Source organism: Carassius carassius, chromosome 9 (assembly GCF_963082965.1).
Source record: "Carassius carassius chromosome 9, fCarCar2.1, whole genome shotgun sequence".
In the NCBI taxonomy this organism is placed as follows: domain Eukaryota; kingdom Metazoa; phylum Chordata; class Actinopteri; order Cypriniformes; family Cyprinidae; genus Carassius; species Carassius carassius.
In genome coordinates, this window is record NC_081763.1 from 605,001 (window position 1) to 621,010 (window position 16,010).

Below are 16,010 nucleotides of genomic sequence, written 5' to 3' on the forward strand. Positions count from 1 at the left end.
GGACAATTAGATAATTACTGAAAAAAATCCCAAAAGTACTAACCGGGGCCAAACCTGCTTAGATTTGGAGATCAGTTGAGATCAGGCATAGCCAGGATGGTATGGCCATAAGCGAAGGAGGCTGCAAAGAGAGGGCTATTTAAAGATCAGCCACTATAATCGCCAGTGCTTTATATAAGTAGGGAAGGAAACCCAAAAGCTTACAGCACCTGGTATTCCCAGGCGGTCTCCCATCCAAGTACTAACCAGGCCCAAACCTGCTTAGCTTCCGAGATCAGACGAGATAGGGCATAGCTTTTTTTTTTTTTTTTTTTTTTTTTTTTTTTATTAAAAATTGATATATTACAACATTCCAAACATATTTTTCAATTGAAAGTCCTATTTCCTTTTAAAACAGTCTTTTAACATTTTTTTTCCCTAAAGAAGACTCAAATCAATATTACAAGCATAATAACATACATTTTAAGAACAATCTAAATCACATTTTGGCAATAATACATTAAAATGAAAAAATGTCATTTCAAGGAATGGATTCCCTTTTACAAAATTTTTTACAAACACTTCTTTTTCATCTTTCATATTATAGTATTCAAACAGAACATTTAGAATAAAACACATCTTTATCCTAAAAAGTTTGCACACAGGTATTTTTGTCTTCTTTTGTTTGACCATATTTCTTCTGCTCCATATAACAAACCTTGCAATGTTTAAGATGAAATTTAAAAAACACTCATTCTTGACATTACCTTTAAAACCAAATAAAAACATTGTTTCCCATTCTTCATTAAGATATTTGTCTTCAACTCCCAATTTACTTGCCATTTGTTTTAATTTTTTTATAAAACATTGTAACTCTGTACATTTAAAGAAAAGGTGCAGCACTCCTTCATCTTCCCTGTTGCATACCTTACATCTTGCATTGCTTTCCAGACCAATTTTGCACAGTCTCATTTCACTTAGTAAACAATTGTGTCTTAAAATGTAATCAAAATTTTCTAAAATTGGACTTTTCCACCAATCTCTCAGATTCTGCCATATATTTTTTCTTTCCATGCTTGGAAATATTCTTTGCCAATATTGTTCTGCTTTTGGTGTTATAAAAACATCTTTACATAAACAAGAATAAAACATTTTTAATATACCATCTTTAAAGTCATATTGTTTATCATTGATTTTAAAAGCAACCATCATTCTATCACTACAATTTGTTTGCATTTTTCCTTCTAAAATATTTATCCATTCTTTCGGTATTACCTCTTTCAATTTTTTTAATTGATTTTCTAAGACTGTTTTACTTTCATCCTCATAATTTTCTACAATTGCATCACTTATTACTTGCACAGGTACAAAACCAGGTATCACTTCATACATGATATCTTTTATTTGCTTTATGCCAGCATTAAACCATTTTTTATAAAAAAAGGTATGATGTCCCCTTTTAATTGTATTATTTAAAAACAGTGGTTGTCTTAAAATCTCTTCCTTGCTTAAAGACATACAAACAACATTCTTTCTAAATTCACCCCATGCTTTTACAACTTCTTTATAAAACTCTGGAATTCCATTCATCATGTTTTCTTTTAGTTTCATCCATAGAACATCATCTCCCATTTTTCCACATTTATCTAAAAAATATTTCATTACTCCCTTCCAAGCATATTTTCCATCTTTCCAATATTTATTAACAATTTTAATTCTTATACTTTTCATCCTTATGAATGGATCTATTAGACCTAGCCCTCCTTCCTCCACCTTTCCAATTAAAGTGTCATAAGCAATTTTTGCTGTTTTTCCTTCCCATAAAAAGTTTAAAACAATAGATTTCATTTTTTTATATATCCACAAAGGCAAGCTCACAGAACTCAGCACATACCACATTTTTGATAAAAACAAAGAATTGATAACTAAAACTTTACCTTTTAAAAACAAATTTCTTAATTTCCAGAAATTCAATCTCTTTTTCATTCCTTTTAAAACCTCCTCCCATAATGCATCCCTTATTTCATTTTCATTTTCACCAACCCTTATACCTAAAATTTTCCTATTCCTCTTCCCATTGCTAAATCTATACTTTTAATATCTTTTAAAATCAATGTTGTGTCGTCTGCATATTGAAACACTTTATGTTCTGATTCAGTTTCTTTTATCCACATTCCTTTTATGTTCTTTTCCTGGTCTATTGCCAGTCCTAAAGCTTCAGATACTAACGTGTATAATAATGCTGACATAGGGCACCCCTGTCTGATCGATCTTGTTATTTTAAAATCTTCAGTTAAAAACCCATTTACTTTTACACAACTAGTTATATCTGTATATAAACATTTTATCCAATTTAAAAAATTCTCCACAAACCCAAATCTCTCCATTACATCTATCAAATATTTGTGTTCAACTCTATCAAATGCTTTTTCCAAATCCACACTTACTATATATCCTGTTTCTTTTTTCTCCTTCATGTACCATATTAGATCTCTTATATTGTTGATAACATCAGTGATATCTCTTTTTAGAACAGCATATGCTTGATTCGTTGTAATTATATTTGGTACTACTAATTTCAATCGATTTGCTAAAATTTTAGCTAATATTTTATAATCTGTATTTAACATACTTAGTGGTCTGTAATTTTTTAAATCTCCCTTATCTCCTTTTCTCTTGTAAATTATTTTCACCATACCTTTCTTCATACTATTAGTTAAATTTCCTTTCCTGAAAATATCTGTATATACTTCATTTAAAATTGGACATAAAACACCCTTAAAAACCTTATAAAATTCAGCTGATAATCCATCTATTCCTGGACATTTACCATTTTTCAATTGATCAATTGCTGTTCCTATTTCTAATTCCGTAATCCCACTCTCACACATTTCTTTGTCTTCCTCTTTAACTTTAACATTTATTTTTCTTAATAAAAATTCCTCATCTTCTAAAACCACCTCATTTTCGGTAAATAAATCTTTATAGAATCTTTTAATTTCTCCTAAAATTCCTTCTTTATCTTCTACAGATTTCCCATCTTGTATTTTAATACTTGTTATTATATCCGCTCTCTGTCTTGTTTTTTCCAGTTCATAGAAATATTTTGTACTCCTTTCTCCCTCTACAATGTCTTTTGCCCTGCTTCTGATTATTGCTCCTTTGCACTTTTCTTCTTCAATTTTCCTTAATTCTTCCTGTAATTCTATTATCTTATCTATATCATGCACATTTACTTTCCTCATCTCTTCATCCCACTCTTTTTTATCTTTATTTCTTTCATTCTTTTCGCTTTCTGTATTTTTTTAGAATATTCTATTGAGAATTTTTTTAATCTACTCTTTAAAATGTCCCACCAAAAACCTTTTTCCATTTCATACATTTCATCATTAATACTATTAATTATTATGCTCTCTATTTCCATTTTGTACACTTCCATTTTTAGCAGTTCTGTATTTAATATCCATACCCCTGGCCCTTTATTAGTCTCAGTAGAATTCATTGTTATCCATAAAAAATCATGATCACTTTCACTATAATTTTTATATAAAGCCTTCGTGACATAATGTACTTATTCTTTCTTGCATAAAAATAAGTCTATTCTACTTTGTTTTAGAATGTTATCAACAATTTGTCTTCTTGAATATTCTCTTTTCATACCATTCATCTCTCTCCACACATCCACCATATTATTTTTCTCCATTATATTATATAGTTCATTCCTCCCTCTATCTCTTCTAAATTGCATTGAATCATCTATATCTATTCTCTGTATTACAGTATTAAAATCACCTAAAACAATAATGCTTTCTTGTTTTTCTATTAAATCATTCAGATCCTTATAAAAGTTATATTTCTCTCTTTCCTCATTAGGTGCATGTATGTTACACACTTTCATTTCTTTTCCATTACACAAGAATTTGACTATTATTATTCTTCCATTTGTGTCTTTGTAGTCTACATCAACTTTTTCAAATACCCCTTTTTTTATTAAAATAGCTACCCCTCTTTTCCTTCCTATATCACAATTACTATACATTTCTCCATTCCACAATTTTCTAATTTCATCACTTATTTTATCTTCCCACCTCGTTTCTTGTAGACATAAAACATCACACTTTTTTGTCAGACACATCAATCTCTCAAACTTTTGACTTTGGGATAAGCCTCTAGCATTAAGTGAAACAATACTTAGAGAGCTCATTAAAAAGGAAAAAACAGGATAAACCAATAACCACCACTCAATTAGTTTCATTGTCTTTAAAGAAAACATGTCTTGCTTCCCCCATTTCCACTTTCCTCCTTTCCTTCAGCTCTTCTCTTCTTATTTTCTGCTTTTTAAGAACCTGTTGAATGTCTACTCCACCTTTTGTTCTTGCTTTTACACCTCTATTCAGTCTTTCTATTCCTTTATTTTCCAATCCAAAAATCCTCCCCCCATTTTCCGCTTCTCTTACCTCAGGCAGTATCTTCATTCCCTTATCCTCATCCTTTTCCTTTTCTTGACCTTTTTCACAGTCCATCCCAGTCGTGTCCACTTCTTCCTTTTCCTTAGAAAAGTCTTTGTTAATCAGATTTCTTTCCTCTTTGTCTACTCCTTCTCCCATCTCCATTCCTTGTTCTCCATCCTTGTTCTTTTCTTCATTCTCATCTTTGCTGGTTTCCTCCTCTTCCTCATTGTCCTGTTCATCTTCCTCTCCTTGAGTCTGCCGCAGTGAATCATTTAAATGCTCAGTTGCAGTATCTCCCATCCCCTCCTGTACTTCCATATTTGTGTCCTCATTTACCTCATGGTCCATCTCACATCTGCATCTCATGATTGCTTTGTCGCAGCCTTGGCACCGTGGGACTTTGCAGTCCCGCGCATAATGCCCCTGCTCAAGACAGTCTCGACATTTGAATTGCGGACAGTCCTTTTTCTCATGTTCCACACTTACACAGATCCTGCATGTCTTCAATTGGTTGTCATGAATCACTCTGTAGTACTGCACTCCTTCTTCAGTCATGAACCTGGTATTATATGGCAAAGATGTCACTTCTTGTGGAAACTTTACCTTTATAAAACGTGTTCCGTCCGCCACTGTTGTCCCCGGATGATATCTCCTTCTTAGAGGCAATATGGGAGTAACTCCCCAATTCATCAATTTTTGAATAATTTCCTCATCTTCTATATAGCTGGGCAGACTCAAGAAAGATACCATTCTTTCTGTTGCACACAGTTTCCTTATCTCACATTCTTTTCCGTTAATCATGATTCCATTCAACAGTGAATCACAGTCCAACTCACTCTCCATAGTCATTTCAAATTCATTGTTATTCTTTCTTCTTAGTCCGATCAGTTTTCCAATTCCTACTTTCTCTTCAACTGATTTAATTATCATTATTACTGTTGTATTTTCTATATCTTTTACAGTCATTGTTAATGTTGCTTCTTTTCTGTATTGCCTCTGATACTTTGTTTGTTGGCTCAAGTTCTTTATCATTTGCTGTCGTTGAGATAAATCATTTCTTTTTTCTCCAACTCCTTTATTAGTTCCAGTACCTTCAGTTGTTTGTAGTTCTGTTTTTCTGTCCTGTCCATTTTTTTTTCCATCTGGTTTTCTCCTTGAAACCACCTTTGCCCATGTTTCATTCCTGCTTTCACCATTCTCGTCATTTATATTCCTTTCCATCTCGTCTGCGACATATCCTGATTCTCTGTTCCCCATCTCATTTCCTTTTGCCAGTCTGTGTCCTTTGTCAGTTAAATCCGTCATTTTGTTAAATGTAAAAGCCCAAACAGAATGAACTGTTTGGGGTTAAAAAAAAAAAAACACTAACTAATAAAAACTCAACACAAACAAACCAACAAAAAAGAACTAATAAAACTAAACCAAATTACAAAATGGAAGAGCCTCTCTCTTCCTACTACTGCCAACTCACTTCCTGTTGCACTCTAGCGCCCTCAGGTTGGTATGGCCGTAAGAGAAGGAGGCTGCAAAGAGAGGGCTATTTAAAGATCAGCCACTATAATCGCCAGTGCATTATATAAGTAGGGAAGGAAACCCAAAAGCTTACAGCACCTGGTATTCCCAAAAGTACTATCCAGGCCTATTAGATAATTACTGAAAAAATCCAAAAGTACTAACCTGGCCCAAACCTGCTTACATTCTGAGATCGGGCATTGACTCATTTTTTTTTTTTTTTTTTGCAAGATTATTGGACAATTAGTGAAAATTTCCTAAAGTACTAACCAGGCCTATTAGATAATTACTGAAAAAATCCAAAAGTACTGACCTGGCCCAAACCTGCTTAGATTTGGAGATCAGTTGAGATCAGGCATAGCCAGGATGGTATGGCCAGAAGCGAAAGAGGCTACAAAGAGAGGGCTATTTAAAGATCAGCCACTATAATCGCCAGTGCTTTATATAAGTAGGGAAGGAAACCCAAAAGCTTACAGCACCTGGTATTCCCAGGCGGTCTCCCATCCAAGTACTAACCAGGCCCAAACCTGCTTAGCTTCCGAGATCAGACGAGATCGGGCATAGCCAGGTTGGTATGGCCGTAAGCGAAGGAGGCTGCAAAGAGAGGGCTATTTAAAGATCAGCCACTATAATCGCCAGTGCATTATATAAGTAGGGAAGGAAACCCAAAAGCTTACAGCACCTGGTATTCCCAAAAGTACTAACCAGGCCTATTAGATAATAACTGAAAAAATCCAAAAGTACTAACCTGGCCCAAACCTGCTTACATTCTGAGATCGGGCATTGACTCTTTTTTTTTTTTTTTTTTGCAAGATTATTGGACAATTAGTGAACATTTCCAAAAGTACTAACCAGGCCTATTACAACCCGAATTCCGGAAAAGTTGGGACGTTTTTTAAATTTTAATAAAATGAAAACTAAAGGAATTTCAAATCACATAGGCCAATATTTTATTCACAATAGAACATAGATAACGTAGCAAATGTTTAAACTGAGAAATTTTACACTTGTATCCACTTAATTAGCTCATTTAAAATTTAATGCCTGCTACAGGTCTCAAAAAAGTTGGCACAGGGGCAACAAATGGCTAAAAAAGCAAGCAGTTTTGAAAAGATTCAGCTGGGAGAACATCTAGTGATAAATTAAGTTAATTGATATCAGGTCTGTAACATGATTAGCTATAAAAGCTTTGTCTTAGAGAATCAGAGTCTCTCAGAAGTAAAGATGGGCAGAGGCTCTCCAATCTGTGAAAGACTGCGTAAAAAAATTGTGGAAAACTTTAAAAACAATGTTCCTCAACGTCAAATTGCAAAGGCTTTGCAAATCTCATCATCTACAGTGCATAACATCATCAAAAGATTCAGAGAAACTGGAGAAAGGCCGGAGACCTTTATTGGATGCCCGTGGTCTTCGGGCTCTCAGACGACACTGCATCACTCATCGGCATGATTGTGTCAATGACATTACTAAATGGGCCCAGGAATACTTTCAGAAACCACTGTCGGTAAACACAATCCGCCGTGCCATCAGCAGATGCCAACTAAAGCTCTATCATGCAAAAAGGAAGCCATATGTGAACATAGTCCAGAAGCGCCGTCGTGTCCTGTGGGCCAAGGCTCATTTAAAATGGACTATTTCAAAGTGGAATAGTGTTTTATGGTCAGACGAGTCCAAATTTGACATTCTTGTTGGAAATCACGGACGCCGTGTCCTCCGGGCTAAAGAGGAGGGAGACCTTCCAGCATGTTATCAGCGTTCAGTTCAAAAGCCAGCATCTCTGATGGTATGGGGGTGCATAAGTGCATACGGTATGGGCAGCTTGCATGTTTTGGAAGGCTCTGTGAATGCTGAAAGGTATATAAAGGTTTTAGAGCAACATATGCTTCTCTCCAAACAACGTCTATTTCAGGGAAGGCCTTGTTTATTTCAGCAGGACAATGCAAAACCACATACTGCAGCTATAACAACAGCATGGCTTCGTCGTAGAAGAGTCCGGGTGCTAACCTGGCCTGCCTGCAGTCCAGATCTTTCACCTATAGAGAACATTTGGCGCATCATTAAACGAAAAATACGTCAAAGACGACCACGAACTCTTCAGCAGCTGGAAATCTATATAAGGCAAGACTGGGACCAAATTCCAACAGCAAAACTCCAGCAACTCATAGCCTCAATGCCCAGACGTCTTCAAACTGTTTTGAAAAGAAAAGGAGATGCTACACCATGGTAAACATGCCCCGTCCCAACTATTTTGAGACCTGTAGCAGAAATCAAAATTGAAATGAGCTCATTTTGTGCATAAAATTGTAAACTTTCTCAGTTTAAACATTTGCTATGTTATCTATGTTCTATTGTGAATAAAATATTGGCTCATGTGATTTGAAAGTCTTTTAGTTTTCATTTTATTAAGATTAAAAAAACGTCCCAACTTTTCCGGAATTCGGGTTGTAGATAATTACTGAAAAAATCCAAAAGTACTAACCTGGCCCAAACCTGCTTAGATTTGGAGATCAGTTGAGATCGGGCATAGCCAGGATGGTATGGCCATAAGCGAAGGAGGCTGCAAAGAGAGGGCTATTTAAAGATCAGCCACTATAATCGCCAGTGCTTTATATAAGTAGGGAAGGAAACCCAAAGCTTACAGCACCTGGTATTCCCAGGCGGTCTCCCATCCAAGTACTAACCAGGCCCAAACCTGCTTAGCTTCCGAGATCAGACGAGATCGGGCATAGCCAGGTTGGAATGGCCGTAAGCGAAGGAGGCTGCAAAGAGAGGGCTATTTAAAGATCAGCCACTATAATCGCCAGTGCATTATATAAGTAGGGAAGGAAACCCAAAAGCTTACAGCACCTGGTATTCCCAAAAGTACTAACCAGGCCTATTAGATAATTACTGAAAAAATCCAAAAGTACTAACCTGGCCCAAACCTGCTTACATTCTGAGATCGGGCATTGACTCATTTTTTTTTTTTTTTTTTGCAAGATTATTGGACAATTAGTGAAAATTTCCAAAAGTACTAATGAGGCCTATTAGATAATTACTGAAAAAATCCAAAAGTACTAACCTGGCCCAAACCTGCTTAGATTTGGAGATCAGTTGAGATCAGGCATAGCCAGGATGGTATGGCCATAAGCGAAGGAGGCTGCAAAGAGAGGGCTATTTAAAGATCAGCCACTATAATCGCCAGTGCTTTATATAAGTAGGGAAGGAAACCCAAAAGCTTACAGCACCTGGTATTCCCAGGCGGTCTCCCATCCAAGTACTAACCAGGCCCAAACCTGCTTAGCTTCCGAGATCAGACGAGATCGGGCATAGCCAGGTTGGTATGGCCGTAAGCGAAGGAGGCTGCAAAGAGAGGGCTATTTAAAGATCAGCCACTATAATCGCCAGTGCATTATATAAGTAGGGAAGGGAACCCAAAAGCTTACAGCACCTGGTATTCCCAAAAGTACTAACCAGGCCTATTAGATAATTACTGAAAAAATCCAAAAGTACTAACCTGGCCCAAACCTGCTTACATTCTGAGATCAGGCATTGACTTTTTTTTTTTGCAAGATTATTGGACAATTAGTGAAAATTTCCAAAAGTACTAACCAGGCCTATTAGATAATTACTGAAAAAATCCAAAAGTACTAACCTGGCCCAAACCTGCTAACATTCTGAGGTTGGGCATTGACTCTTTTTTTTTTTGCAAGATTATTGGACAATTAGTGAAAATTTCCAAAAGTACTAACCAGGCCTATTAGATAATTACTGAAATAATCCAAAAGTACTAACCTGGCCCAAACCTGCTTACATTCTGAGATCAGGCATTGATTCTTTTTTTTTTTTTTGCAAGATTATTGGACAATAAGTGAAAATTTCCAAAAGTACTAACCAGGCCTATTAGATAATTACTGAAAAAATCCAAAAGTACTAACCTGCTTAGATTTGGAGATCAGTTGAGATCAGGCATAGCCAGGATGGTATGGCCATAAGCGAAGGAGGCTGCAAAGAGAGGGCTATTTAAAGATCAGCCACTATAATCGCCAGTGCTTTATATAAGTAGGGAAGGAAACCCAAAAGCTTACAGCACCTGGTATTCCCAGGCGGTCTCCCATCCAAGTACTAACCAGGCCCAAACCTGCTTAGCTTCCGAGATCAGACGAGATCGGGCATAGCCTTTTTTTTTTTTTTTTTTTTATTGAAGAAATTAATCAATTCAAACATACATATCAATTATTCACATACAAAAGTACATAAGATTCTTTCTTTGACATAAAAAATTCCTAAAATCTTGAATTGACAGACATCTTACTTACAATTTAAAGAAAGAAGTCATTAAATATTTTAATCTTTTAAAAATGAAAATTCAATCCCCAGCTCTTTGAAGACCTTTAACACCTCCTGAGTAAAAATATTATAAAAAACATCAATCGTTTCCTCCAATTTAAAATAATAAAACAGACATCCAACATATTTTTCAACTTTTCTCCTAAACACATTCCATACATCAATTAAAGCATTGTCCTTTTTCACCACCACTCTTCTTTCCCATATCGCACTTTTCATCAGCATCACAAGTAAATTAATCAGCCTCTCATGTTTACATTTCTCATTAATGCCCAACATTAACACCTTTTCCCACTCAAAGTTTCCATTTCCCTCTCCTCTCAAAATTAAAATCATGCTTTTACATCTCTCATTAAAATCTTTCAGCTTATCACAATATAAAAACAAGTGTAAAAACCCTTCATCTGCATCTTGGCATACTTTACATATTGCACTTTCCTCCATCCCAATTTTGCTTAAAATCACATCTGTGAACACTGCTTTGTTCCTGATAAAATATTCCATATTCTCCAGTTTAGTCTGTACAATTTTCCCATTTATATTCCCCCATATTTTCTCTTCTGTTAAATCATTGAACATCCGTAGCCAGTATTCATTTACAACAGGTTTCTTGAAAACCACATCTCTAAAAAAACAATAAAACATTTTCACAGTACATTCTTTAAAAGCACACAATTTCCCCCCCATATTTACATACACATCTTTTCCTTGATTTTCTTCTTCCAGATTTTCAATTCTCTTTATCCATTCTTTAGGTATAGCATTCTTAATTAAATCATATTTGTTTGTAATCTCTTGTCTACTATAATCCTCCTTTGCCTCCTCCATCACATCCACAATGTATTGCACTGGTAAAAACCCCTCTTTGAATTCATATAAAACATCTCTGACTTTCATAATTCCAACATCCCACCATTTCTTAAAAAAAACCTGCTTCCCTTGATTTAAAATGCAGTTGTTTAAGAATAAAGGCTGATTTAAAATGTTCTCTCTACCTTGTGGCTTTAAATGCACATTATCTAAAAAATTTCCCCATGCTCTCATCAGTTCTTTATAAAATTCTGGCAGCCCCTCCGTCATCCAATTTTTTGTTTTCATCCATAAAATGTTGTCCCCCAGATTAAAATGACTACACTTGTTTAAAAAATGCCCCATTGTTCTTTTCCATGCTGCTTTATTTTCTTCGTCTAGATATTTGCTTATGATTTTCACCCTTAAACTGTTCTTTCTTTGCTCCACGTCCATTAGCCCTAGCCCCCCCTTCCCCACTGCTCCTATTAAAGTGTTATATGCAATTCTCGGTGGCTTTCCTTCCCATAAAAAATCTAAAAAACATTTTTTCAGCCTTTTTTCTGTCCACAACGGCATTGAAGCCACATATAAAATATGCCATAACTTAGAAACCATTAAAACATTCAAAATTAAAACCCTCCCCTTCAAAGTTAAGGACATTAATCTCCAAAAATTCAACCTTCTCTCGACCCCTCCTAACATCTCCTCCCACATAATTCCTTCTGCTTTGGTTTCATCCCTCCCCATTAAAACACCTAAAATCTTTATTTCATTCATTTCCTTAAAATTAAAGTGCGCCGTTAAAACCTCACTTCCCCCGAATCTCATGTATACTGTTTTATCCTCGTTCACTTTAGCCCCTGATCCCCTGCAAAATGTTTGTACTATTTTTATTGCTTCCCTTACACTCAACAGATCTTGCAGCAATAGCGTAGTATCATCAGCGTATTGAAATATTTTATTCTCTCCTCCCTCTATGCCTATTCCTTTTATTCTCCCTTCCTGTTCTACCATTAACCCAAGTGGTTCCGCAACTAAAGCATATAAAAGTGCCGACAACGGGCAACCCTGTCTAATTGATCTTGTTAATTTAAAACACTCTGTTAAAAACCCATTACATTTTACTCTCGTTACAGCACCTTTATATAAAATCTTAACCCATTTAATAAAATTTCCTCCAAAACCAAAACTATTCAAAACTCCAAATAAAAAATCATGCTCTACCCTGTCAAAAGCCTTCTCAAAGTCCAAACTGATTATAAAACCATCTTTCTTCTTTTCATTAATATATCTTATGGTATCTTTTATGCTCATTGTTGTATCCGCAATGTCTCTTCCTTTAATACTGTAAGCTTGGTTTGTTTGAATTATTGTGGGCATCACTTCTTTTAATCTGTTAGCTAAAACTTTTGATAAAATCTTCAAATCAGTGTTAAGCATTGTTATTGGCCTATAATTCTTTAACTCCACTTTGTCTCCTTTCCTTTTATATATCAGCTTCATTAATCCCATTCCCATCCTTTCGTTCATCTCACCTTTCCTAAAAATCTCGTCAAATACTTCTTTTAAGATAGTTGTTAAAACATCTTTAAAAACAATGTAAAACTCACTCCCCAACCCATCTATCCCTGGACTTTTTCTTTTGTTTAATCCAATTATTGCTCTTTTTATTTCTTCTTCTCTTACTTCATCATCACACTCTTTTTTATCCACTTCTCCTATTCTGGCTTTTATTTGCTTCAGTAATTCCACTTTTTCTTCTTCTTTTACCCCCTCTGTACAGAATAAGTCCTCATAGTATGATTTTATTTCCTCTAAAATGTCCGCATTTTCTTCTACTATTCTCCCATTTTTGCCCCTTATTTCTTTAATCATGTCTGCTTTCCCTCTTCTTTTCTCTAGATCAAAGAAAAACTTTGTGCACTTCTCCCCCTCCACTGTATATTTAGCTTTACTTCTTAATCTTGCAGCTTCATATTTCTCCTCTTCCATTTCCTTCAGTCTACCTTCTATTTCTTTTATTTTCTCTATGCTTTTTTCTGTCTTGTCCAGTTCCTTATTTAAGTTTTGTCTTAGCTCTCTTTCCTTATTTTTCTTACATTTATTAATTAACTTGCAATAGGTTATTGTAAACTTTTTTACCAGATATTTCACGTTCTCCCACCACATTCGCTTATCCTCATTATACATTCCATTTTCTTTTTCCTTTTCAATGATCTCCTTTATACTTAAAACATAATCTTCATTCTTTAAAACCTCTGTATTTAAAATCCATAATCCCGGCCCTCTTTGCACTTTACTCCAGTCTACTTTAAAAAATAAAAACTTGTGATCACTAAAACTTGTTTCTTCATACTTAATCTTTTTTATAAAATTCTCCACATTTCTTGTACATAAAATAAAATCTATTCTTGTTTCACACACACACTGCCCCACTATTTGCCTCCTTGAAAATTCTTTTATCTTTTCATTTCTTTCTCTCCACACATCGATGATATTATTTTCTCCCATTAATGCTTTTAATTCTTTTCTCCCCTTGTCGTTTTTAAAAACCATTCCTTCTGCCATGTCTTGTTTACTAAAAACTGTGTTAAAATCCCCTATCATTATTATTTCCTTATACTTGTTTATGATATTTCTTAAAACATAAAAAAATTCTTTCTTTTCCTTCTCCTCTGTTGGCGCATGTACATTTACTAAAATCAGTTCACGTCCTTCACAATTTACTTCCACCACCATACATTTCCCCATCTTATCTTTATACACCACTCTACTTGCATTAAAAACATCTTTTCTTATTAAAAAAGCCACTCCTCTTCCAAGCCTTCCATCCCCATTGTTATATAAAATATCCCCTTCCCATTTCTTTTTATAGTCCTTCATCACACTCTCTTTCCAATTTGTTTCTTGTAAAACAATAACATCTTCGCCTTGGCATTTTTCCTTCACTTTTTCAAATTTACCCATGTCCATCAGTCCCCTTGCATTAAAAGTAACACAACTTAAAACCATTAAAAAGAAAAATAAATAGCTAAAAACCATTACTTTCCATCTTCTCCCTCCAGCCCTCTTAACACTTCATATCTGTTTACAGTTTTCACTCGACCCCTTGTCATTATCTTTTTTCTAGCATTTCCCACATTTGGTTTTACCTTTAATGTTCGTCTTCTTATTTGTCCTCTCCCCTCTCTGTCTATCTCCATGTTATCCATCCTCGTTTCTTCTTCACTGTCCATTTCTTTGTTTTGATCATTCATTCCTTGTACATCTCCGTCCACGTCATCCAGAAGTTTTTTAACACTGTCCGATATTTCAATTTCCGTCCATTGGGTGTCCTGTTCTGTTAAATGTTCCTTGTCTGCATCATTTACTTTCTCTCCTTCTTTCTCTCTGTTGCTCGCTCTTTCTTCTGTTTCTTTTTGTTGCAATCCGTCTTCCTCTTGTCCTTCATCAGTTTCTCTTTCCTCCTCACTGTTTCTTTCATGCACCTGTCCGTCCAACTGAAGTTCCATACCTCCTTCCTCTCCTTCCATCCAACATTCACATTTATTTAAAACTTCTTGACACCCTGGGCATCTGACAGCATTGCAATCTCTTGCAAAGTGTCCCCTCTCCTCGCAAATACGGCACTTAAAATCTGGGCAGTCTTTCAGCAGGTGTCCAGGGCTCATGCACAGCCTACAGGTCTTCACCTGATGGCTGTGCATCACCCTAAAATACTGCTGCCCTTCTGCTGTTTCCAGCTTTGTGCTATATGGCAACGATGCCACATCTTTGGGGAATCTCACTTTTAGGAACCTTGTTCCGTCTTCTATGTCAGTGCCCGGGTAGCATCTTCTTTTTATCTGTGAAATGGGATTAACTCCCCATCCTTCCAATTTAGCTAAAATTTCTTTGTCATCAATATAGACGGGCAGGTGCATGAAGGAAACAACATAATCTCTGTTTTGCAAATTTTTTACCTCACAGTTCACTCCTTTTATCATCAGTCCATCAGTCAGTTTGTCACATGTTTCTTCTTTCTCCATTGTTAATTCATATTCTTTCCCTTGTCTTGGCCTTAGTGCCAGGATTTTCCCATGTCCACATTGTTTTGATACAGCCTTGATGATATCCTCTGCTCTCACCTCGATCACATTCTCTACGTTCACAATCACTGTAGCCTCTTTTAGATACTTTCTTTCAAGAAATTTCTCCCTCGTGCCTTGGTTATTCCCATTCCCAGCTCGTAGTCGATTTCCCAGTCCAGTGTCATTTACCGATCGTGTCTCTCCAGCCAGTCCAGTATCGTTTGCCATGCGTCTCTCTCCAGCCAGTCTAGTGTCGTTTGCCATGCGTCTCTCTCCGCCAAATCCAGTATCGTTTGCCATGCGTCTCTCTCCAGCCAGTCCAGTATCGTTTGCCATGCGTCTCTCTCCAGCCAGTCCAGTATCGTTTGCCATGCGTCTCTCTCCAGCCAGTCTAGTGTCGTTTGCCATGCGTCTCTCTCCGCCAAATCCAGTATCGTTTGCCATGCGTCTCTCTCCAGCCAGTCCAGTATCGTTTGCCATACGTGTCTCTCCAGCCGGTCCTGTGTCGTCATCCATTAATCCGTCCATTTTTCAGAAAAAAAAAACAAAAAACAGAGAAACCACCCGCCAGCCAGCAAAAAGCTGCTGTTAGGTGGTTTAAAACTGAAAAACCACACAAAAAACTGAACTAAAGTCCAAAAACAACTTACAAACAAACACAAACAGAAAAATCAAAATGGAGGAGAGCCTTCCTCTCCCAACTGCAGCCAACACTTCCTGTAGCTCTCTAGCGCCCTCAGGTTGGTATGGCCGTAAGCGAAGGAGGCTGCAAAGAGAGGGCTAATTAAAGATCAGCCACTATAATCGCCAGTGCATTATATAAGTAGGGAAGGAAACCCAAAAGCTTACAGCACCTGGTATTCCCAAAAGTACTAAC

At 36.1% G+C, this 16,010-nt stretch overlaps 1 protein-coding gene and 3 non-coding genes across 4 annotated transcripts; all 4 read right to left on the minus strand.

Moving 5' to 3' along the window:
* Nucleotides 1-322: 322 nt before the first annotated feature.
* Nucleotides 323-6,045, minus strand: LOC132148476 (uncharacterized). Its single transcript, XM_059557168.1, has 2 exons — nt 3,959-6,045; nt 323-735 (listed from the first exon to the last, which is right to left on the minus strand). The coding sequence occupies exon 1, from the start codon at nt 5,733-5,735 to the stop codon at nt 4,221-4,223; it is 1,515 nt and encodes a 504-aa protein (XP_059413151.1). The 5' UTR covers nt 5,736-6,045; the 3' UTR covers nt 323-735; nt 3,959-4,220.
* Nucleotides 6,046-6,409: 364 nt separating this feature from the next.
* LOC132149932 (5S ribosomal RNA) lies at nt 6,410-6,528 on the minus strand. Its single transcript, XR_009435188.1, has one exon. It is a non-coding gene; the product is annotated as a 5S ribosomal RNA (ribosomal RNA).
* A 2,046-nt stretch (nt 6,529-8,574) lies between these two features.
* LOC132151069 (5S ribosomal RNA) lies at nt 8,575-8,693 on the minus strand. The gene has a single exon (XR_009436233.1). It is a non-coding gene; the product is annotated as a 5S ribosomal RNA (ribosomal RNA).
* Nucleotides 8,694-9,157: 464 nt separating this feature from the next.
* On the minus strand, nt 9,158-9,276 carry LOC132149944 (5S ribosomal RNA). The gene has a single exon (XR_009435199.1). It is a non-coding gene; the product is annotated as a 5S ribosomal RNA (ribosomal RNA).
* Between the last annotated feature and the right edge of the window lie 6,734 nt (nt 9,277-16,010).

What these genes read in the sequence shown, in the direction of transcription:
- LOC132148476 (XM_059557168.1), bottom strand. Translation starts at nt 5,735, where the DNA reads ATGACGGATTTAACTGACAAAGGACACAGACTGGCAAAAGGAAATGAG.